At 38.8% G+C, this 24523-nt stretch overlaps 2 protein-coding genes across 2 annotated transcripts in view; one reads left to right on the top strand and one right to left on the bottom strand.

Annotated features, from left to right (window-relative positions):
• The window catches only part of PALS1 (protein associated with LIN7 1, MAGUK family member), a 29660-nt gene extending 15111 nt beyond the window's left edge, over positions 1-14549 (top strand). Inside the window, exons 6-13 of the mRNA XM_041420487.1 lie at positions 2725-2802; positions 3628-3811; positions 4853-4924; positions 5397-5468; positions 6160-6327; positions 7045-7247; positions 8530-8640; positions 10626-14549. Of these exons, the coding sequence (XP_041276421.1) occupies positions 2725-2802; positions 3628-3811; positions 4853-4924; positions 5397-5468; positions 6160-6327; positions 7045-7247; positions 8530-8640; positions 10626-10802 (1065 nt within the window). The 3' untranslated portion in view covers positions 10803-14549. The remainder of the gene's footprint in view (positions 1-2724; positions 2803-3627; positions 3812-4852; positions 4925-5396; positions 5469-6159; positions 6328-7044; positions 7248-8529; positions 8641-10625) is intronic.
• Positions 14550-14589: 40 nt separating this feature from the next.
• Positions 14590-24268, bottom strand: ATP6V1D (ATPase H+ transporting V1 subunit D). The gene is made up of 9 exons (XM_041420618.1): positions 24115-24268; positions 21645-21762; positions 20420-20499; positions 19036-19103; positions 18316-18360; positions 17796-17899; positions 17345-17411; positions 15964-16042; positions 14590-15461 (listed from the first exon to the last, which is right to left on the bottom strand). Exons 1-9 carry the CDS (start codon positions 24153-24155, stop codon positions 15320-15322), a joined length of 744 nt encoding a protein of 247 aa, XP_041276552.1. The 5' UTR covers positions 24156-24268; the 3' UTR covers positions 14590-15319.
• Positions 24269-24523: the final 255 nt, after the last annotated feature.

The raw sequence follows: 24523 nt of genomic DNA, 5'->3' as shown, positions 1-24523 counted from the left end.
TTTGTAGGTAATTTTCTTCATAGCAGCTTATATGGTGCTGCGTTTTAGGCTGGGTTTAGACTGAAACAGTGTTGATAATGCACCAGTGTTTTAGCTGTTGCTGAGCAGTGCATGCGCAGTGTCAAGGCCTCTGTTTCTCACTCTGTCTGCTGGCTGCAACTGGCTGGGGTGAGCAAGAGGTTGGGAGGGGACACAGCTGGGACAGCTGACCCAAATTAACCACAGTGATGTGAAGGGCCATGTAAGGTCAGGCTGAGCAGTAAAATCTGGGTGGTGAGTGATTGCTTTTGCATCACTTGTTGGGTTGGGCTTTTTCCACTTTAGTTATTAGACTGGTTTTACCTTGACCCGTGAGATGTTTTTCTTGCATTTGGTCTTCCAATTTTCTCCCTCAACCTGCTGGGAGAGAGAAGTGTGTTAGGAGCTGGTTGGTGCTTAAGTTGCTGGCCAGACTTAACCCACCACAAATGGTATCACACGGGACCATTTTGTGACTAGACTTACTACACTTTCCCACCTGGTAAAAGCCCTTTTGTCCAGCAGTTTACGTGTATAGACATTTGCTTGCTTATTACACCATTCATGACAAAGTTATACTTTAGTTTAAAAGCAGCTAGGCAAGAAATCCATCAGGAATTAGTAAGATAGAGGTACTCACTTGCAAAAAGGCCCTGTGAGAAAAATGTCAAAAGCTGGCAATTACCACCAGTATTTTCTGTTGCCCAATTGCATTTCTTTCATGCTTTTCCCTGGTAACTGCTTTGGATCAATGTCCAAGACACCTGAAACCCAACTCTGAATCTTTGGTCCAATTGCAGCAGGCAAGACCATATTGTCAAAGTGGAAACAGATAAAAATGATTTTTTTAAGAGGTTAATTTATGACTTTGGCACAAAACATTGGCAATATCAACTAGGTTATTTAGTAGGGTGTTTGGGGGAAAAAAAGGAGGAGAAACATATTTAGTAAATCTTCACATTACTTAGTAGGTTTATGCTCTAGAGACAAATCAGAATCAGGACAAAGACTTAGGTTCAGCTGTAGGTTGTGCAGGAATTGTAGACAGCAATATCCATAGATGAAGTTGTTTTATGGTACAGTGAGATGCAGGTTTTTAATGGACAATTTTCATCTTCAGTTGGACTTTTTTCTAAAATTTGCTGTTAAAATTTTTCAGCTATTTCATACAGTGAGATCAAATGGAAGGAAGTAGAGGCAGAAATGTGTGAAGTTTGGGGGTTTTTGTTTTACTGTTTTTAACTCAATTAGAAAGATGCTTACATTTCTCTGAGAAGCCTTGAATGTCCATTTTTTTTTTTAATCAGATCTGAGATTTTTCATGTTTTGTGATTGTCTCCATTGCCATCTCTGTTTTTTAAAGCCATATGTAGCTAAATCCTGTGCTTCTGAAAAGAGTGTTTTGGAGGTGATTAACACGTAGTTCAAGTCTGGCAGTTTAGTTCTCTGCAGAGAGCTTATTCTGCTCCTGATTAGCTCCTGCAGCCTAGGGTTAAAAAAGGTGTAAAGCCACAATGCATTAGCATAAGAGAAAATCAATTTGCTGAAAAGTAAAAATAAAATAAACACAACCTTGTTGATTTTTAGAATATATTTTTAATGGAACTAATTTAAAATAATACTTTTAATCTTTTATCTGTCGTAATTTTTATTTTGTAATTTGGAAATTAAGTTCTAAAATACTTCAAACCCCCCAAAACACTTCAAGTACAGGAGAAAGAAATTACTTCCTTAGTTTTGCCTCACTGCTTGCTACTTAAGTGATAATCAACTACACCTGACTTTTAGACTAGGCTGTTCACGTGATCACTGTGAGATTATGTACATTCCTTGTGGACTGAAAATAATGGATTTTCCGTTCTTGCAGGCAATGTAACTTATTCAAGTTACTTTTACTTTATTTAATCCGTAGTTCTGAATTTTCTGAAATAGATGCATTTTCTTGTTTTATACAGGATAAATTGTTGTGTTAAGGTTCATAGAATGGTGTATATGACATGAAACACCTGTAGACCTTGTCACAGGCTGTCACTTGCACTTTATCAAGATACTTTTTATGTGTGCAAACACATTCTGCAAATGGAAGTATGTAAGCAAAGAAGATAAAGACCAGACGTTTATTATGTTCTACTTTCTTATCAAGGATGACTACAATGTTGGTATTGAACACTTCACATATGCAAGATTTGAGTATCTTAGCAAAATCTTTAAACAGTGTTTTGAATTCTTTGGTAATGTTAACAGCATAAAATCATAGTAGAAAGTGTTTAGATTTGCAAGCACTGTTCCATTTAAACAATTCTAGAAAAATTACATTTTTTAAATATGCTTTTTCATTCCAGTAGACACACTTGTTGGTATTTTTGAACAGAGCAGAACAACTGTTCTGTTTGAACAAGACAATTATCCATTTTTCCTACATCTGTGCTTGACAGAACAGCAGCTGCTCCATTTCAAATATAGTTTTTATTCAAGAAAGCTAGGCTTTTAAAATCTGAGTAGCAACACTTAGCTTTGTAGTCTTACTGAATCACTGCATCTTTATCTGTATTATATATTTTAAACTAGCTAAGGGGTAGATGATGCACTGTTAGGAACAGCTAATGGGAATTTTTAAAGTATTTTCTGAAATGTATTATTTATTAAAAGTCTTAACCTTAAGCCATATTTTGCTACTGTATATGAAGAGTCTATTTTTCCTCTCAGGCTGACATGCATGGTACTCTGACCTTCGTATTGATTCCCAGTCAGCAGAGCAAGCCACCTCCTGCGAAGGAGACAGTTGTAAGTGGCTCTACAGATGTTCTTGTGCTTGGTGAAATGTACTTTGCTTTACCAGTAGTGTGTAAAAAGTTCTTCTGCAGGTCCTTTACATTGTGGAACAAACCCAAAATGTAGCCATTTAAATTGATTCTACTTATTATCAGACTAACACCTGAATTAACTGTTGAAAAACATTAATGATCTTAAACCAAAACTCTTAGTACAATTTTAACTCAGTTTCTGAAAGAAGTTGTAGAAGTAGAACTTTCTGTGGTTCTGAGCTTCTGATTTTGAATTTCTGTATTTTGTGTGTGTCTATATATATATGTATGTATATAAGTGTGTATGTATTAAAAAAAACTTGGATTGTTGAACCTTGCAAATATGCTTTGGGAGGAAAAGATAGCTTTAACAGTTTCAAGAAAGAATGCCCAGACATTAATGATTGGTGACAAAATACTTTACAAGTGAAACTTCACTTTAAGTCCAGCAAATGTGTTTCAGTCTGTGTATTTATTAGGTACTTTAAGTAATCAGAATGCCTCTGATAATTTTTGAATGCAGAGAACTTAAATCAGTAGCTGGGGGATTGTCTCCCACAGTGGTGAGGAAGTCCCATGTTAAATTCAAGCCTTTCCATCCAGCCTAGCACAACTGTGTCCTTTCCATTGTTACCGTAATGATTCCATTCCAGTACCTCCTGTATGCCCCAGATAAAGTTTCCGTTTTATGGAAGCTTGGAGTTTTTCTACATCGTAGCTCTAATGCAATCACAGGAAGACAAGGTTTAATTCTTCAGAAGTCACTGGGGTATTTTCCCTTGTTTTAACATTTGATCTCCTGCAGATACACGTGAAAGCGCATTTTGACTACGATCCCTCTGATGACCCTTACGTCCCCTGCCGAGAGTTAGGCCTGTCTTTTCAAAAAGGAGACATACTCCACGTGATCAGTCAAGAAGATCCAAACTGGTGGCAGGCTTACAGAGATGGAGATGAAGATAATCAACCATTGGCAGGCCTTATCCCTGGTAAATAAAGCTCTAGAAAAATCTTGATGGTCAGTCAAGTTGGTTATCATGGCCACACAGGAGCAATACTCAGGTTTTCAAAGACTTGTGTACTCTTAAATATCTGTTGCCTTAAATATATCTGTGTCTTTGAGCCATTTGCAACAGAGCTTACTGTTGGGCATCGCCATGTCTGGAATTAAATGCAGAGTAAAACTTCTGCTTTTACTGCCGCTTTCAGGAGCTGCTGTCCTCTTCCTTTATTCCTCCACCATGGGGACCCAGCAGGTTCAGAGTTCCCTCTGCTGGCTGCAGCAGAGATGTGGGACTGCAGCCCGCTTCTTCTCTGGAGATGGGCACAGCTCTGGGGTTTCCTACCTTTTCCAAATAAGCTACTTGATACAGTACCTATTTGTGGTCACTTTTCAGTATGTTTTCACTTAACAAAGGGCTTCAGTTACTTGTGACAGACTTCTTTTCTCACTTTCTCACTTTGGGTAATAGGATGTCATATACTGAAGTCTGTTCATAATTTTTGCATTGCAATATATGTTGCAGCCTACTTCATTAAAGACCTGCTGCTCTGTTACACATGGTGAAGAAAAAACTTTTCAAATTCTGTAGAATATCACACTGTAACTTTATGATGCTTGAATAAATTCAGAGAAACACTGATTTAAATACAAGCTAGTAAATTTTAAATTGAAGTTCAAAATATTTAATATAAATAGAACACATTTGACATACAAAAATAGTTAGAAAATTACATTATCATAGTGGGAAAATGTAGTCTTTCCTGTACTTTCACTTTTCCAGGCAAAACTGTCAAGTATACAACAAATGCTCTGCAAGTCTCTCTTGATGAATATATTTCTGAAGTAATAAATCAGTTTTGCAGCAATTTTGGTTTCTCTTTTAAAATTTCTTTTGTATGTTACATTCTACTGGAACCTTCAGAGATGTAAAAGATTAGGAAAGAGTCAAATGAGTAAGTCATTTTGAAAAAGCATGGAAATGGTTTCTAAATGTTAATGACTCTTGTGCTTTTTTTAATGCATCAAGGAAAAAGTTTTCAGCAACAAAGAGAAGCAATGAAGCAAACCATAGAAGAAGACAAGGAGCCTGAAAAATCAGGTGGGATATATGCTTCCCAAATTAAAAAAAAAAATCTTTTGTAGCAGTGTTTAAATTAGTGTTACACGGAATCTTGTCATGGTGGAGGTTGTAGAAATATCTCCTTGTGTGGGTTTTTTTTTTTTGTAATACAAGTGGGATAATTCTTTGAAATTCTTCATGTAAATACAAGTCTGAATTTAACACTTTGTTATATAAATCACGTGGGTTTTTCACAACTATGTGTGCTGTAATTAGGAGGATTTAGAGAATTTGGAAAGCCCCCTTTTTCATAAAGAACTTTATCTGCCATGACTTGGTTGAAGTCCTTGACATTTGCTTAATACACCAAAGCATTATAATCAACAAAAGGATATTATGCCTTCTCAAAACTGCAGAATAAATTCTCCACTTTAAAGATCCAAAATATGGGCAGAATAGGAAGATTTTTGTTGTATGGTTGTTTGATTGTCATCATTTTTATTTTGTTTAGGAAAGCTCTGGTGCGCGAAGAAGAACAAAAAGAAACGGAAAAAGGTTTTATACAATGCAAATAAAAATGATGGTAAGGAACAACTTTTGTACAATGTGTGTAATTATAAACAACTATAAAAGATTATGAGAAAATGCTGAAATTCAGGATATGATGTTAGAAATGCTAGCAGCAAGTTCTGTGTAAGAGCAATGCTATGTTGTGTTGTAGCATTTAGTGAAAGATGTAAAAGAAGTAAAAGGATTTGTAGTGTCTTTAATAAAGATCAGATGGTAAGGGAAAAAACATAGCTTTTTAGGCATAGAGGCACTCATCGTTTTACAATGATGAACCAATTTATTATGGCTTTGTAATATCTCACTCTGCATAATTAAATTTCATAAATGGAAACTTTCTTGACAGATTTTATAGGCTATGTTATTACAAAAGTACTTGGAGATTGGGATGATGGCTGCTGCCTTTGGGTATAAATTGTTACTCTTGTACTAGAAACTTTTTTTTTGGGTAAAAGTTGTTTCTTGGGTTTGTGCTACTAGTTATATATGAAGAGTAGTAAGTGGAAACATTTTTTTTTTTTCCCAAGAAAGGGAAAGAATTCTTGTACTGGGCACATGATGATCTTTGGGCTTCTGTTGCTTTGATGACTCAGAGTTAGATGTTGGGCAGAGACTCAGGAGCTGTCTGAAATCTGATACTGCATGACAGGCAATACATGAAACTGGCAGTAGAGTACTTTGTGACTGTTTTATTGTTCTCTCTCAAGATTATGACAATGAGGAAATTTTGACCTACGAGGAAATGTCGCTGTACCATCAGCCAGCAAACAGGAAACGTCCCATCGTTCTGATTGGGCCCCAGAACTGCGGCCAGAACGAGCTGCGGCAGAGACTGATGAATAACGAAGTGGATCGCTTTGCCACCGCCGTGCCCCGTGAGTGTGACAGCAGATGAGGATCCTTGTTCCGAGCCTTGGCTGCAGACAAATCCTGTTGTGTTGGAAACAGTCATTTGGAGCTTGGGGGTTTGGGGCAGGATGTATTGAGCTCTTGAAAAGAGGGAAGTTAATGCAAATCCAGTGTTACAAACACAGTGTTCCAGAAGCATTATAAGACATGCATTTATATTGGTTTGATTAAAATTGGAGTGAATTACAGAAGTTCAAAAAGAAGCCAGTATAAACGGGCAAAAATTTTTAATCAAATGTCCTGCATAAATTTCAATTCAGGTGGCTTTAGTGACCTTCGAAGCCACTTGTATTTCAGTGAATATTATATTTTTAATGTCTAGTGTACCCTAGATTGTGTTTACAAACAATTCAGCAATATATGTTTTTTGAAAAGCAACTAGTAGCTGTTTTCACATTCAGAACACAACTGCACAATTAAAACTATTATTTTTTGTAGTTAACTGTTTTTTTCTTCTAGATAATGGAAAAGAAACCTCTGAATTAAGTTTGACAGCTTAATCTGACCAGGGACATTTATTGTAGAAAATAAAATACATGGATTTTATGGATATTTCCTGTGTTAGGTTGGGGAGGGCTTGGAGGTTGTGTTTGCATGATTAGCAATATGCCTGCTAAGAGAAAGAGTTTTTCTTTTTCTTCAGTTCTATTACATGTATAAGCATTTCAATTTCCTTTTTGTAGATACTACTCGGAGTAGGCGAGAGACGGAAGCAGCTGGCAGGGATTATCATTTCATCTCCCGACAGGCGTTTGAGAGTGACATAGCTGCAGGGAAGTTCATTGAATATGGGGAGTTTGAGAAGAACCTGTACGGAACCAGCATAGACTCCGTGCGGCAAGTCATCAACTCGGGCAAGATTTGCCTTTTAAATCTTCATACCCAGGTATGGCAGAGCTCTTGTCGTGTTTTAATTGTAGAAGCTGCTGTGAATTATCTATAGAGCTCTATCTAGTTTATAAAATGAGTGTGTTTTCAAGATCCATATTCATGTTTATGCCAGGATGCTCAGTTGACTCTATTCAGTTCCTCGTTTGCAAATACGCACCTCTTTATCTGTGCTGCAGTTGATAGGGGTCTTGGTTTTCACCAGCTTTAAGTATCTGGAAACCATCTAAAATTAAAAATGAAATAAAATAAGATTTGTGTCTCTCCATCTTCCAGTTACTCTGTGATCTTTGGGGTTTTTGAAGACAGAGAGGACATTGTTTGTGATTATACTTGGAAATTGCATTTCAGGAATGTTTGTGCAGTTTCCGAATACAGTTCAGAAATTAAGTACATCACATCAACAGTATTGAAAAAACATTTAGCTGTGACCTTTTGGTTATGAAGCGAAAAACTGTGCTTGCATACCTGTTTGGAAATTTAGTCAAATGTGGTAAGAGGCTGAGTCCTGGAATGCGGCCTGTTTTCTGATACATGCAATGTGTATGAGGTCTGCTGCTGTTGTAGATGCTGCAAAAGAAGCCCTAAAACTCAGCCACATCAGTAAAATCTGGTAGTATTGAAGCTATAGTTAGTCATCAATTAGTCATCACCGGTTGGGACCATGTGATACTTAACTAGCATAGCTCATGGGTATTGCAAAGCATGTCATGAGATGAAAATTCATAACTCTTAAAAATTTGTCTAATTCTGTGGCTACAAAAATTTATCTCAGAGACAAGTTGTTTATCCCAAGACAAACCTGACAAAACAGAATGCTGCACATACAGTAATAGGGCATCTGATGTCTTGTATTTTAATCTTCAAAACAGAAAAGGTTAAACTGTAGTTTTTCAAGTAAACTGTAATATTTAAAGACTCTTCGCTCTGTTCAAAGCTGATACCTTTCCTTAGAATTGTACGACCCTTAGTTCAATGTAGCTAACCTTTTTATTGCTTTTGGATACCAAAAGATCTGTTCCTTCAGTTCAGTTACAAAGAATATTCTTGACCAAAAGTAAATATTTCAGTTTCATGAAGCTGAAAAATGTTAGAATATAAATTTCATAGGAAGTGGTGTCTGAACTCTGAATGCTGTTACAGTTAATTCTGTTGCTGTTAATATACTGTACAGTTGTTGTGTTTGAAGAGTGTATTACCAAGTATAGCATATGAACTGTGCATCAATAAGTGCCCTGTTCCTGGGTGAAAGCGTTAAATATTTAATCCTATTTTTGCAGTCACTGAAAACACTACGTAACTCTGACTTGAAGCCATATATTATATTTGTTGCACCACCTTCACAAGAACGACTACGTGCTTTATTGGCCAAAGAAGGGAAAAATCCTAAGGTAAGGTGTCTTGCACTTCTTCTGAAGCCATGCTGGGTTTGGTGGACAAATGCACATACTCTTTCCTTGGGATGGGGACACAGTGATGGTACTGGCAGTTACCAGTGCAGTGAACCAGTGTAGCTGTGCTCCAGGTTGGTAGGCAAACCATGCTATGGGAAGGGTTCATTCAGGATGCTTTTGCATAAAGAGATGTGAGAGGTATTAGGCAAGGGAATGCACTGCTAATTCAGTAATTCTGGGGCACAGTGTCTGTGTTGGGGTCCCTGCATCTGGGGACAAAAACATGACCTTTTATTTCAAAACTGTGGAAAGCTCAGTTTTTTCCTCAGGTAAACCTGGGAGTAATTATATGGAGCAAAGGAGTACTGGTTTTCATTTCAGAATGTACCTGCCTTTGGAAAAGCATTTACTTGAAAATCCAAAACTCTTCAGATAAACCTATTTTAATCTTGATCTTGTGGGATCACTCTTCATTTTTAACCAGTCATGTCCAAGATCTGAGCATATGAGATAATTTAGTGTCTCAGAAGTTAGTTCTGCAGAATGGACTTGAAAGCCAAAGATTGAACCAGGACATCTGAAAGCTCAGAAAAGTTCCTTATCAGGCTATGATATACCAAGTGCTTATTGCTTAGGCAATGGAATAGGTTCATCATCAGCTTTTTAACTAAAATCTACCCTGTAGTGAGTGGCAGGTGCCCTTTACCACCACAGCATTTTCCAAGTACTAATTGAGCACAATGCAGTTCATACTAAGGGGAAACAATCTTCCCAACATAATTCACAGTTATCCCTGACACATCTGTTGCTCAGGAATCATAACTCACTGTGTTCTATGGCTGTGATTTATTACTTGTGTGCAAGATTTAAAAGTCCAATAAAGTCCAAGTGTTGAAACAGAGGAAATTTCCTTTTTTTCCCTTTCCTCCCCCTGCCCCTGAGTCAATTATAATCATAGTCTTTAAATGGGTGTTTCCTTCTTCATGTTTATGCCATGAAGGAAACTTTTTTTAATGTAAACATTGCATTTTATGTATGTTCTGGATTTTTATTGCAGTAGTCAAGGAATCCATTTGCAATAAAAAGGAATGCATTTCTTGGTACACTGTGCCTATTTTCTTTCTGATTAATTGCATTGGAGTTGTATTTATTTCAATTGGGTACATGCTACCGAGTTAAACCCCTTCCCTGATAAAGAAAAGGGTATTTCTTGCATGTATGCCCTAATGTTGCTCTGATTTTATCAAGACTGTGTAATGACTAAGAAAAAAATTCCAAAGGCCTGAAGTTCCTTTTGAAATATCCTCCCTAGAATACTAACTCAAAAATTATACCTGAATATTTCTTCATACAATACAAAAATAAGTTGAGAAAAATAAACACACTTTTAGAATCTAAGTGTAAGAAAAATTCTGAAATCAAAACATTTCTACTTCTGCCTTTGTGTCATTTATCTACACTGCAATATTCTTGCTTTTAACATAAGCCCTTCTAGCTCCCAAATGGTGTTTTTCGCATTTCTGCAATGTTGTTCACCTGATGTTATCGTGATTTGGTCAAACTAAATGTGTGGCTCTCACTGTGTGTGGCTGTCACTGCTGTGTATTGAACAGTGTCACCAGTGACAGCTGTCTCCTTTGGCTGTGAGGTGTTGGTATTGCCAGCAGAATGCTGCCTTGTTCTGCACGGGTCCAGTCTGCTTCAGTGAGATCAGTGTTGTGCAACGAGCAGTGCTAGATCTTCCTCATTTTCTTCAGCCTGGGCGGTATTTACTCTTTGCCACTCAGCCAGTCAGTCAGGATTGTCTTGAACGCCCTTAGCTTTCAAATATGGATCATGGCTGAGTGTTCCTGTAAACTTTTCAAAAGCCAATAGCAACACCAGGAGTGTTTGTGTAAAGAAATTGAGTTGTTCCCTTTCCCTGCTGTTACTGTGGGGAAGAGATTTACACACCTACACTAACTCTCTGTTTCTGATTGCAGCCAGAAGAGCTGAGAGAAATCATAGAGAAGACAAGGGAGATGGAACAGAACAATGGCCACTACTTTGATACAGCAATTGTGAATTCTGATCTTGATAAGGCATATCAAGAGTTACTTCGGTTAATAAATAAGCTCGACACAGAACCCCAGTGGGTGCCCTCCACCTGGCTACGATGAGAGCAGTTCCTAGGGACAAATGGACTTCAATCTAGTTACCTTTCCAAGCAGATCATGTGTAGGTCTGCCCAATTCTAGTACAAATGCATGTGAGCTCTAGACCTCAGTGGCAGCATCCTTTGCCAGTGAAATTGCGTATTACTGAAAAATACGCTGATCAGCTTGTGAGCCAATTTAACTGATCTAAAGATTGTCCAGGTTTTCTTTCTCTGTGGTCTAGAAAAGGAGACCATGTCAATACTAAATTCTAAAGCTTTAGATAGATTTTTTTTCTAGCAACTACTTTTATACATAAGTCCACTTTTTTAACTTAGAATCACCCTTAGGACAAAGATTTTAAGTTTGTTTGTGTGTATATATATATATATAGTCCATGCTGTCACATAGTTATAAATATGAATGTTATTTAACACTTAACTTAATGATATTGTGGGACATGATGCTAGTTCAGGAGCATAATTCTACCCATCACTGAGCAGAGGAATAATTACACATGAAAAATGTCAATGAGAAACCTCTCCTGTTCAAAAAATACACAGAGCGAAGATGCTGCTCTGGTCTGGAGCTGCCCTGTGAGGCTTGAGTTAATATTTTAATTCTCAAACATTCCACTTTCTAACAGCACTGTATTGAAAAATGTGTATAATGTAAATAATTCAATCCTTGTGTCTTTTTAGTCAGACTTTTAAAATCAGATTTGACTGCACAGTAATTTTAGGTCCAATCAAATATGACTATTACATTGAACTTTTAGATGTGATATTTTTACAGTATTTTCTTTAAAACATACCGACTGATTGGAGCCGCTGTTTTTCACAGACTTGTAGAGATAGAAAGGCAGAGGTTATATTTTTGTGAAAATATATAGTTATAAGACATGCTGCTTGAAAATCAACTAAAATTCTCATGTTTTGTAACAGAATACTGACTAATACAGACTGATGTGCTGAACATTGGAAGACAGTGGGGTTTTCTGATCTCTACAAATGGTTCATGTTGTGGCTGTTGGGCTAATGGACAACTAACTGGAATTAAAATAGCTGAATGTAGCTACTGTGTTATGAGTATTGTAATTCACTAGCCAACTTACTGTCCTGCATTTGCTCAGTGCTGCAGTGAAAATATGTGTAAAACACTGGTAATTGACTGAGAAGTCACAAGAAAGGGGAATATTTTTAATGGTTAGAACAAAAAACTTGAAACAAGGGAACAGAAGATAAGGCCTGTATCTTAATGCATTCTGCAAAACAGGTGGGAACATGTCTGCATCCTCAAATGATTCTGGCTGTGAAGGTTTAACTACTGTGGTTGTGCATCTGCAGTGGGGCTGTTGTTGCTGACACTAAATGAATAGTAGTACCTTGGCTGGTTTGGGTAGCACAAAGAACTTTAACTGTGAATATCTCTTTTAGCCATAGTGTTTCTTTGTTCCTACAGGTAAAACACTGGAGCTATGTCAATGTGTAGTTCACTCCTGTCTAATGCTGAAGGATAAAAAAGCAGTTACTGTTTTCCATTCCGTCTTGCATATATTCTTTCTTAAAATGTTAGTGAACAAATTCACACTCATAGCTAAAGAGCTCAAAGTATAGAGCAGATATAAAGAAATTGTCAGATAACTGTCCTAGGTACTGAACTAGTAAGCAGTACCTTTTTGTGTTGAAAAATTGAAGTATAGAGTGCATATCTGTCTTGCTAGAAAGCAAAATTATTTGCTGGTTTAATTAATATTTAGGGCTAAAAAGCAGTTAAGCAATTAGTGGGGGTAAGTAATGATGCTTCAGAAAGAAAATGGGATGGAAATTTGAATATCTTAGTTCAAGTCACTGTTAGAAATAATACTCTGCTACTGTTGGCCTAAGGGCTGGATATTCAAAATTGAGAACACACATTGCAGGTGTGTTCTCAGTTTCATCCATAGCTTATGACAACAACAGTGTTCAGGTATATTGGAAAAAAACTGTATTGATTCTACCTTTTTTAAAGAAAGTTGATTGTAAATGTATTAGGCTTTTGGGTATTGAATGTTTCTGGACAAGAAGGTGGAAAGCAGTAAAACATGTTGAGTGAGGTTAACCTAGCTCAGCTGGGTAGGTGCTGTCCAAATTCTGCCAGTCACAATCAGCTCAAGGTGGTTGCTGATCCCCCTTAGGTATTCAGTGTTTATAGGCAGCATCAGTCTCAGCAAATCATGCCATTAATGTTATTTCATTCATGTTTGTCTACCCAGTTTTTCTGAAATGCTGTACAGAATCTGTTTTTATACAAATGAGCTTTTGAATGTAGACTTAAAGCATATTGCTTGAAGTTGAGCTCTACTCTCCTAATTCCCAAGGCACACAAGAACTCACTGACATCCATAGAGAGGTGCTATGATAGCTTTTAACCAGTGTTAGCTTTGTCTCCTGCTGAAAGGAAGAGCTTGAACAGCACTGAAATATGTATGTAGCTGTCCATCTGCTGCCAGCTTGGACCTGGAACTACCTTGTGTAAGAAATCATTTTGTCTTGTTTAATGAAGAATTAAATGTGCTAGTTCCCTCAAGAATAAAATACATAGACATCACTGGGAGAACTCTTCAACCTTATCCCAGGATTTGCTGTGAGCTGTATCAGATTGAAATGAGGGTATCTGCATTTTCACCAGTCCAGATTTAATTAAAAATAAATGTTAGATTAATTGCATAAAAAAATTTTTGAATGTAATTAAATGTGACTTTTTAAAATATTAGATGGGGGGTTCCATGCCTTAAATAATTAAGGTAACTTTACTGAGACCTGTGGTTGGCCCCACATTTTACTTTTATACTTATATCTGCACTCTGTATTTTGAGACATCATGAACTGCACACTAATGTAAAAATGTAAAATATTTCTAGATTTAAAATAAATCACTGTACAATTTTACTTCTTGTAGTGGATCTTGGGAGTCTTCTTTCTGCCACTTTGGTGAATATGTGAACATGGTGTGACCTGCCAGTGCCCTGCAGGATGTTCTGTGCACCTTCTGACACCATCCATCTTGTGGCAGAGGCAACAGGTCTGCAGAGCTCCAGTGTCTCTCTTTCATGCTGGATCTGTATCTTATTACAGACTATGGGCCTACCATTCAGGTGTGCTGTCTGCAGCTACACGAGAGAAAAGAAATGGCCTTATTATTCATACACTTCTAAAATGATTTTTTTAAAGGTGTTAATAGAAATTTATTCCTTGCAGTTACCCTGTATCTGCAGTTAAGTGCTGCATCATGTTTACAACAAGATGCTTACCTTGAATAGACTAGATTTGTAGTACTGGAAACTATGACCTAGCATTAGTTCTGGGGCATGTGTTCAGTTTGCTGATTGCAAACCAGTGACTTCAAGAAAAAGAACACAACAATGTGTTCAAGGAATGACTGGACATGGCTGTGGACTGACAAGGTGGTGATTGATCTTCGAGGTCTTTCACAACCTAAATGATTCTGTGCTTCTGTCTTTAAGAAAACAGCTCTTCAAAGTGAGCAGGGTTTAGTGACAGCCTGCTGATCAGCCACCCTCCTGGACTCCACTCATCAGCCTTGGACATGAGAACCACAGGAAGGATGGACTGCTGTGCATTCAACCCTGCTTTGCTTACCAGCCTACTGAAGCAATGAAGAATTGCAGCAACATGTAGCTAGTTTTTTTTTCCTGTGTGCTTTTGGCAAGAGGGAGCCACTTCTCCATAGTTACTTAAAGCAGTAAAGATTAAGTAGATGTGGGCACAGGCTATAAGAGATGTATTCTGTGTGGTTTCCACGTCAGGGGTAAAGGGTGAAGCAGAGATTTTATTTTGAAATCAACACAACAAGCTTTTCAGACTGATCTTCTAGCAACTCGAGCCAGACACCAGGTATTTTAACAGTTAAAATTTACACTTGTTTCTAGCACAGACAGTACACAAGTTGGCAGAACCTCTAATTAAAACTGTAGATTAGGCCAATGGTAACAATCGTGCAACAAAAATATATCACAGAAGACTGTGGATTTCATCAACAGGTTAGAAAACTAGAGTTTCCTTTACAGGGATTTGACTTCAGCTGTGCCAATACTGGCTCTAAGCAACTTGAATATTACTGGTTCAGCAGCAAAGAACATCACATGCAGCTTCCTCCCTAAGTAACATTTTTCTCTGCTTGTACTAAGAAGGGGAGCAATTAGACCAATCTGATTAGGCAAATCCAGAGCCATCCTTCAAAAAAAAAAAAATACACCTATGAACAGTCATTCCTACTAAGTGAAGAAACAGGCTGAACATGGACTAGAAGTCTTTCCTTATAGTAAAGCATCTCACCCATTTCTGCCTTCCCTCCTATGCTGTAGTCAAGTTCCCAGATTTCTAATCTCCCAGGAGAAATCCACAATCCATTCAACTCAAGACTTGGACACCAAATGAGAAGCCACATAAGTATCTTGGAGGCAACATGTCTTGAATTATATTGCAACTGGACATTCTGTATTTTGGGTCCCCTGCTCCATGTACAGCAGCTGTGCAGGGTTACTCAAAGAGAAGGTCTTCATCCTTCTCTTCTGCTAAGAGATTGGCTGGCTCACTTTCCTCACCAGCTGCCCTCCGCAGCTCCCGTTCTTGATCAGACTTTTCTTTCAAGACTTTTTTCTTTTCCTGGATCTTTTTAAGCCTGTGAAGAGAAATGCAGCTTTATCTGTGAAGCAAATATGTTTTCATACAACAGGTTAGTAGCTATGCCATACAGCTTGGACTTGATAAAGCTACAAACTACATTCTTGACCCTAAATACTGCATTATACTGTTCTGCTTGTATTTAATCAAGTTCATTCCTCTTTCATTCATTTCAGGTTTGACATTTTTGTTTCAGGTGGCCCAGATCATTGACTGTGCTGGCAAAGGTGTTGTTAAAGCAGAACACCTCAGGGTACTGTATCACATCATTCCCTCTGGAAGAACAATGACAGCTATGTACAAATTAATGGAAGGGATTCATTTATAACTTTCAGACAAGTAATTGGTGAGTGCCTAGCTCTGGAAACTATATGTGCAGTAAGAATGAGGTCATGTTTAACAATGTTTGCTTCTAGATTTGGTGAACAGTTCTCATAACTCTTCTGAGGAATGGTCTATGTTAGGAAGAGACCAGTCTAGTCTTTTGACTAGTCTTTTACCTGTAGAATTCCTCTCGTTCTCGTTCATCCAGTTCTGTGATGATATAAGAGAGAGTACGCTCGATCCTGGGAATAATCACTAAAAAAATATAAGGAAGTTGGAACTGCTGTTATATTAGCCAGGAAGGTGTCTAATGTATTGCACAGATGTTGTTTGAAGTCAATCTAGTAATTCTTTTGGCTGGGGGAAATCTATGTCTTTCATGGAAGATCATATTATTTACTGCTGGACAAGTATACAAAATATAAAAAAGTCCTGACAAGCAGGCAAATAAACTTGAATTAAAACTATGTTCTTCCATCACATTGTTTCAGAAACTTCAGTATAGCACCTTGACTCAGAATTATCAGTTTAAAAAGGCCATCATGAAAAGAAATATTCAAATACAACACAATCACAAAACAAAAGACAAGACACTAAACAGTTTTAACAGCAAACTGCACAAGCTCTGTGTGTTTTAACACCAAACTGCACAAGCTCTGTGTCAGAATCATTTGTTGAAAGAAGAAACCTGTACCAGCACTACCAAAATTATTTGGAAAGCTGCAGAGGAAACCTTTTCTAAGTCATATTCTCACTGATAAGCTGCAGTTAAGGCCTGTATGTCCAAAGAAACCAAGCTATGAAAAACTGCTGAAAAGGATGATTTGAAAACATGGACTGAAATACACTACTGTGTACATGCAAAAATTATTAACTCCAGGACATCAAAACTCAGAAAGCAACTTGAAACAGTCAAAGCACTCTGGACAGTGCAGCAAAAGGAATCACAGCCAATGTTAGGATTGCAGCAGTACTTAAGAAGTGGCAAGAAACAAATTTACAAACAAGAATATGAAGAACAAAGAATTCAGGTCAAAGAAAAATACCAGGTTATTGACATAAGGACTGTTGCATCCAAAACAAGGATGTCACCAGCCTCTCCACTGGGCACCACCATTACAGTTTTAAAGTTCATTAGAGTGATTTAAAGTTAAATATATTTTAGTTGTTTGAAGTTTATTATGCTAGCTATTGGAACATTTTAACACATAGAAACATCCTATCTTTTGCTTCTAGCCAACAGGCTTCACCAGTTAAGTTGAAGTCACTAGCAGGGACTGCAGAATGTTTGTAAAACTTTGGTCCTGTAGGTTCTTAATACAATTTCCTGATTACTTTCTCATGTTTGCCTATTAATTTATCTCTGTGTCCTCCAGTCCATCCCCCTGGGCTTTTAATTTTTTTCTTTCTTGCAATATGTGTAATTGTAATGCTTTTTAGAAAGCATTCTTGAACTGGTGAGAAATGCTAACAAGAAAGAATGGCTTCCTTGACCCTGTTCCTCATCTTGCATAGAGACAGAAAAATGTTATGCATCCCAAATGGAAAAATACTCACCATGTTCAATTGCATTCACACGTCTGTTTGTTATTTTAATGGCTTCATCCAAAGTAATAAAGGATGTCTGATAGAATGGGATTAAATAGTTAATACATAACAAGACCAATTTAACATTTCCATCAATTCTGTACATAAAACCAAAGAGCACTTGAAAGCCAAGTCTATAATGTACCTTTACAAACTATGTCCTTGATAGAAGCAGAATGTTTTCTACTAATGTCACTAGCACACTGAATGCTGCACATTAGCAGTTACAAATACCAACTCTCCCAAAGAGTTTCTTCGGAGTATTAAAGAATAAGGATCTCTCTGAAGCAACAATATGGCTAAAAAAGGTTTGCATCTTTGTACAGCACTGGGACTAGATTAAGCTACAGCTACTGAGAGATACTTTCGTTTTAGAAAAGGGACAAACCAACGATCCTGCTCTTTTCTAACTCTCACGAACCTGTAACGAGGCCAGTTCCACAAGCAGCTCCACAGCTTTGGCATAGTTCCTCTTCAGCTTAGCCAGCTGTTCTCCACCTCTGGCCAAGCCAGTCAGCTCATAGCCTGAAAAAAAACCCCACATTGTTACTATTGATATTATAGTGTTTCCTTACTAGATAAAAATTATACTTTACACACTATAGGGATATAAAGAGCTTATCAAGTGAGAAGCTAAAGCCTTTGCCCATGAACAAATTGTCTTCATAGTGGTTTATGTTGTGCGTGTCTCTAGTAACACTTAGAAGTCTCAAACTATGGAAATACAAGTCTTCTCCTCACCTGAAACACTCACTGGTTTTGCAAAGTAGAATCTATCAGAAGTTCCTAATAATCCCTCCATGTCACAGGAGCAGGCGAAACATCAAAGGAAGTAAGTAACCCTAGGCCTGTGATGTAAACTGACTTACCATTAAGACATGACAATATTTCTGTGTGAGCATGGAATAGCTATAAGTACATAAAGACAGGGTTGTACTTACTGTCCCCTCCTTCCTGGTAATGCTCAAAAACTGGCAAGGTTACACCTGACAAGAGTGAAGAAAAATGCATGTAAGGGACATAAAGGGTTACAGATTTATGAAGTACAGCTCACTTTTACCCCATTTGCTTCTGATTATGTAATGGCAGAAGCTTTGTTTACAAAATATTCCTACACAGCTTGGAATGATTAAGTCATGCTGGTTCTGACATATAATATGGAACTTCAGAATTATGTTGAGTTTGCAGAGATCAGGACCCATGAATAATTCAGGGAAGTATTCTGTTTTTTTCCATTTTATTATGTTTAGTAATATATTCCCTTTGCTTAAGGAGTATTTTAATCATTCAATCCTGATTTATCTGTCTTGCTTTCTTCATAGACAATTTTGTGGATAGACAATTGCTGGAAATTTATTTAACGTTGGGGCTTAACTCCTAATCTGTTTTCCAGTAAAGCTCTATGGAACTTATACTTTGTCCAAAAACTCAGAAATTGGACTGCAGTTTACACACATTCATTTTCTTTTATGAAAGGTAAGTAACCAAATATAAAATTAATAAGCTGTATGTGAAAAAAAAGCAACAAATTATAAGTGTTCATACAGATAGATAAGTAAGAAAAAAGGGAGACAGTGTTTGGTCACATTCCTGCCTATTTCCAAGTCTCCTCCCACACTTCCCTTATGAGCTGAAGCACTCATGGCCTGGAAAGGAGTCACCTGCTACATTGTCTTTTTTAGCTCTGATCTTGACTTGCGCTTTGTTCACATTTTGGATCACAGTGGTACTGAAAGGAAGAAAACAAAAATCCTAATCAGGAAAGTTGAAGTGGTTCATTAACTAATCATTATATAAAAGATGAATTAGTTATCAGAGAGCTGCAAGGACCTAGGAAGTGTTGTCAGCTCAGTTCTCCTTGCAATTCATTGCACAGTATTCAAAGCTAACACAGAAGCTTTGAAAGAAACAGGTTTCCAGCAAAGTTTGGAAAAGATGCAGAGTCTATGAAATGTAACTTTAAAAATGCCTCAGACCAAGTTTACAAAGCGTAACTGAAAAACTAGCTAGTTACCCGGCAAATTATTTTAGTAACATTGAGTCTAATCAACCTGTAAGATTTCTTTCACAATGAAAGTAAAGGAATTTCAAGGATTTAAATGCAAACCAAGGCCAATGAACATTTTGTTCATTTTAGTTTCTAAGTATTTTTTTCAGACCATTAATGAGTTTATTTACCCACTACCATATTAACAAACTTGGACTTGTACAACAATTCATCTTGAAGCATTCCAAAGTAACTTAAGGACTTCAAGAACAGGTCACTACAGCTAACTCCTCTGCTGAAGTCCAGTTTACCTACAGGGTGGAATCTGACTTGTTTATAGCTAAACAATGTGACTAGTTAGGACAGGAAACAGCACTATACCCAAATGAAAGGGCAAAAAGACTTCTTCAGCAGTACACAGATTACTGCTGTGTCTGATCACTTGGCTCTTCCACATTAGTTTGTTAGTACCATCAGCTGAATCTTGAACACTTCCCCATGCACACCTGAATGAATTACACAAACACCCTAGACGGAACTGTAATTTATTAAAATACAATTAAAGTATTCTGCTGAAAGAAAAGGATTTGTTTCCCCTCTTGCACACAGCCCTCTCTAGCCCTAGTGAGACAAAGGTCAGCGGGGTAGGAGATAAGAACAACTGGTAAAATCATTGTGTGACTTACTGGCAGAAAGGAACACACATTACATCTATCCTTCAAATTCACAAGAAAGACCAAATTAACAAATTGTCCAATACTCTGATATAAATTATTGCTTCCCTATATTTTTGATTCCAAGCCGCAAAAAGCAACACCTTCTCAAACCAAGGACATAAACCAAAATTCTGTTAATCTTTCCACTTTGTTTAGCTTCCAGTGGAGTATATGTTTTCATCATGCAAGTTCTCTCTCTCCTGCCTTTACATAAAAGAATTTAGTTCATCCCATCCACTGTCATCTTTTTGTAGGTGCCTTTAAGTATGTATCTTTTTAATAATTTGTTGATAGCTCTTTCCCAGAGGTAGGACATACTCATGGAAGCCCAGCAATTCTCACCTGAAATCTCCTGCTGTGAACTTCGCCTCAGCAAGTGAAAAGGCAGCTTCTCTCATCACCTCACCCATCAGCATCTTAGTCTGTTAAAAAAAAAAAGGCAGCAAATACAAGGCACATTGTTACTCCTTTTCCAGGGTAAATAACTAGCAGCATAAAGAGAAGAAATTGAAGAGAGTGACAAAGTCCTATGTGCATAGCTTACTCTCAAACTGGAAATTGTAATTCTCAGGTGACTGGCAAAAAAAACGAAATATTTCAGCTGTTTCACACTGTAGAACTCATAGAAACAGCAAAAAATTTGTCTTAATAATGAAATTCTATTACATGGGGGTCAAATAACAACAATAAAGTGGCTCAGTAGGAAAATACTCATTTCACATTGTATGGAATACTATGAGACAGCTGAAGTTGGTTTTCAACATACAAACATCTGCAGCTTTGTGAAGCTGTGCTCTCCTCCCACTCTGTTTTTTTCCCAGTTTTTACAGATTTGTAGCCCTCGTAGCTAAAAACTATTGAGAAACACCAGCTTTTGTGTGTTAGTCAATGTACAGGAAGCAATGACAGAGTGACAAGAGCTTGTCTACAGCGTAGCAACAGAGGACCACTGCTAACCATGGACACTGCAGCAGCTGCAGCTAAAACAGGACAACTAAACCTATCTGATATGGCAGAACAGAACAACACATAGTCGGCTCGACTACCTCAGATTTGTCATCCATGTTACACAGGAAGAAGCAGGACTCTGCTTCTTCCTAAAGGAACAAGTCCCATCTGAACAGAACTTCTGCTTGCTAGTGTACCTAGTCCTGCAGAAATGTTATAGATATGCAGTATCCCTCAAGCCAGATAAAGCAATAAAAGTGGGGCTACAGAACATTTTAACACCAATCCTAAAGTATTTGGCAGCATCAGAGCAAATTCCCTGTAACATAGAAGAGATGACACTTGGAATACTTGGGACACAAAAGAAAGCAGAGGCTAAGACTGTCTGGAAAGAGGTGAAGAATATTAACTCTTCCAAGTTTCTGAACCACTGCAGACAAAAAACCAGAATTCTGCTCATGTGTTCTCAGTAGCCTCCCTTACAAAAACAGGTTAGCCAGAAAGCTGTCCTATATTTCAGCCTATCTAATGAAGTTACCAGAACAGGAATGCACAACAGACAGAACAGACAGATTTCAAGTAAAGTGAGCCAAACAAAGGAAAATTCTAATTTACCTACCTCAATAATTTTCTTAAGGATCTGCCTGAATCGAAGTGTCAAAGCATCAGATTTTTTCTTCAAGAGGTTACGACCTGTTTGGGCTCCTTTCAAACGAGCCTTCATGATGGTCTGAGCCCTGGTAAGCAGAGGAATAAAGAAAGAAACATCCTGCATCCTCTGAAGGGATTAGGAAAAAACTTATGTGAAGTTGTCTAACATGCATATAACCGAAATGATGAAACAACCACGAAACACCATTGCAGTAAAACAAGATGGCCTCTTCAGGACAGAATGTTAGATTCCCATTTAAAATCAAGGGGAATTTATAGTTATCTCCATCATCAGTGAGAACTACAAGGTTATTATCTGCGAAGTCAAAGCTCATGGAAAATTGACAAGACATCTTTCAGTGCTTCTATAACAGGAAATAAGAGATTTCATTTTTCTTCATGACTTAGAAGTACCAGAAATCAAACTACTCCAAACACCCACTGTCACTGTGACACTGGTATTGCTTTTAAGTTATTTTACTGCCATGTCATCTTCTCAAAGTCAGACAAAGCAAATTCTTCATGTGGTCGTAACAGTTGATGCCATGGTCTGATTTTACAGAGCAAGAAGATGCAGCAGTTGTACATTCTGGCTTCATATGCTGCATAGGAGATTTACAAGCTGTTAAAGACAAGCAAAAGCAGCAACAATTTTAAAGGGATATTAGTGAGTTAGCTGTAGCTTTCACCTCTACATCCAGTAGCACACTAATAGGTTTCTTGTATGAAATTAGGAACTTTTCTACATGCAGCCACTGTGCACAAAGGACACCGCTTAAGTTCTTACACACTTCCTCTCTGACCTTGGAAAAAATAAGTACAATTAAGATTCTATCTACACAGTGGAATCCATTACTGGCCACATCAACTGGCATGTGATGAGAACAGCTCCATTTACATCTACCAAACACGTAGAACTGAAAACCATGAATATGAATGTCTGTGATTTAAAAAATCAGAGAGTAAAAAGGCAACTTTACTCTCCCAACAAGCAGCTGTCTGTCATCACCTTGAACTAACTTGTTTGCCCTGTTCACCACCTGCCAGAGACTGGCTGGCCTTCTTGTTCCAGCAAGATCTCACTCGCTCTGAGAGTGCAATAAACAAAGTCTTGTTTACTCTCAAGGAAACTGAGCAGCTTCGGGAACTGAAGATATCCAGCACAGAAGAGGCTCACAGCAGCAAGCCACTTTATAACAAGAAAAAAAAAACCCCAAACCAACCTAAAAGGTAAACCTTGTGAAATCCACTTCTGTCAGTCAACAAAATTAATTGTTGCAGACACAGGTCATCTTTATTTTGCCATTCTAACTTATATTCCTTTGGAAACAGCACCCACATCATTGTCTATCACCTCGTTGGAAACCAGGCTTGTAAATATTAGGCCTTTGTACATGACCACCCTCATGCCACAGTGACACATCACCTCACAGAACCAGACACCTTTCAAAAGTGGTTGATGTGCCCCCTCCTTGCACACCTAAACTGAATGAAAAACAGCACTACCAAAGAGCAGGAGTGAGACCAGATGACTTAGTGCATGCAGTAATTCATTTCTGTGTATGCAATAGTTTATTTCTAAACTAAATTTCAAAACAGAACATTTACCATGTAATGTATTAATCTTTCCATATAAACTGTTACCTGAGCTCATACAAAGTGAATAATTATTATTTTATGTTTGAGGTTTTCTGTCCTTCAAGGCATCCTTTTTATTATAAAGATTATGTGCAGGCAACCCACTTTTATGCAAGAAGATTTAAAACAGCCTTTCACCTTAAAGCAAAGTCTGTCTGTCCTGGAGGGTTCCAAAGAGAAACTGAACAGTGTTATTAAACCAGCAATTTTATTCAATTGTTTGTGTTAGTTCCAATGTTGGCAGCTTTCTAAGCTTTCTCGGGAGACATCTGATTTCATGACAAATACTTTGCTGTCTGGAGCTGGAAAATGACCTGACTGTCCACTACACTGGGAGCACTTTACTTCCTTCTTGTAACGCTCTACGGCCAACCTCTCGCAAAGCAGTGTCCTCTGTTGCAAAGTTAAGGGAAGCTGCCGTTCCGTTTGTCCATTTTCCTACACATGCATTCTACAAATTGTTCTTTTTTGAGTAAGGTTTGCGTAATCACATTTTAAACATCACACCCGGCATCTCGGTGCCGGGCCCTGCCAGGGCCCTCTGAGGAGGGACGGAGCTGATGCGGAGCCTGGAAGCAGAATGCGAAATTTAGCGCCAGCGGCCCTCAGCGGCTCCGCCACAGACCCGGGGGAGCCCCGCTCGGCGGCGCAGCACGACCGGCGGAAGGACTCCGAGCGCCGAGCCCCGATGAGGAGCCCCGAGCGCCCCGAGAGCCGCCGCTCCCTCCGCCTCGGGCACGGCACGGAGCCCCCGCGCTCCCCCCGCGGCGCTATCCCGACCCGTGCCGGCGGACACTCACATCCGCGAGGGGAAGATCTCGATGCGGTCCTTGGCCGACATGGCTGCGGCGGGGCCGGCTCGGGCTGTCGCCGCTGTCACCGCCGGGGCCCGGACCGGCTCTCGCCGCCGCCGTCACGTGACTCGGCCCCGCCCCCGCGAGAGGCGGTGCCCGCGCGCAGGGGACCGAACCCGGATGCTCGCGCTCTTGTGGTCACGTGTCTCCCGGGGCTGGCAGGAGCAGACGCGATTGGCTGAGCCCGCGGCTCCGCCCGCCCGCCGCCAGGGGACGCTCGAGGGGAACGCGGCCCCTCTATCCTCGGCGTCTGGGCGCCTGCGCAGTGGGGCGGCAGTGGCCGGGCGCACGCGGCGGCACGAGCGGGGCCAGCGCGGGAGTGCGGGGCGCGAGCGCAGCGCGGGACCCCCCGGGC

Source organism: Onychostruthus taczanowskii, unplaced genomic scaffold, assembly GCF_017590055.1.
Source record: "Onychostruthus taczanowskii isolate IOZ18803 unplaced genomic scaffold, ASM1759005v1 scaffold1, whole genome shotgun sequence".
NCBI classification, from domain to species: domain Eukaryota; kingdom Metazoa; phylum Chordata; class Aves; order Passeriformes; family Passeridae; genus Onychostruthus; species Onychostruthus taczanowskii.
The sequence above is the reverse complement of the archived record's forward strand: the minus strand, read 5'-3'. Positions and strand labels throughout refer to the sequence as shown.

Bases quoted from the DNA above. Each gene is read 5' to 3' on its own strand.
- ATP6V1D (XM_041420618.1), bottom strand. From the start codon at position 24,155: ATGTCGGCCAAGGACCGCATCGAGATCTTCCCCTCGCGGAT. The intron at 20,500-21,644 runs GTAGGTAAATTA...TTTTTTTAACAG, and splicing joins TCCTTAAGAAAATTATTGAG to ACTAAGATGCTGATGGGTGA. The intron at 17,412-17,795 runs GTTCGTGAGAGT...CCATTCTATCAG, and splicing joins TGGAACTGGCCTCGTTACAG to ACATCCTTTATTACTTTGGA.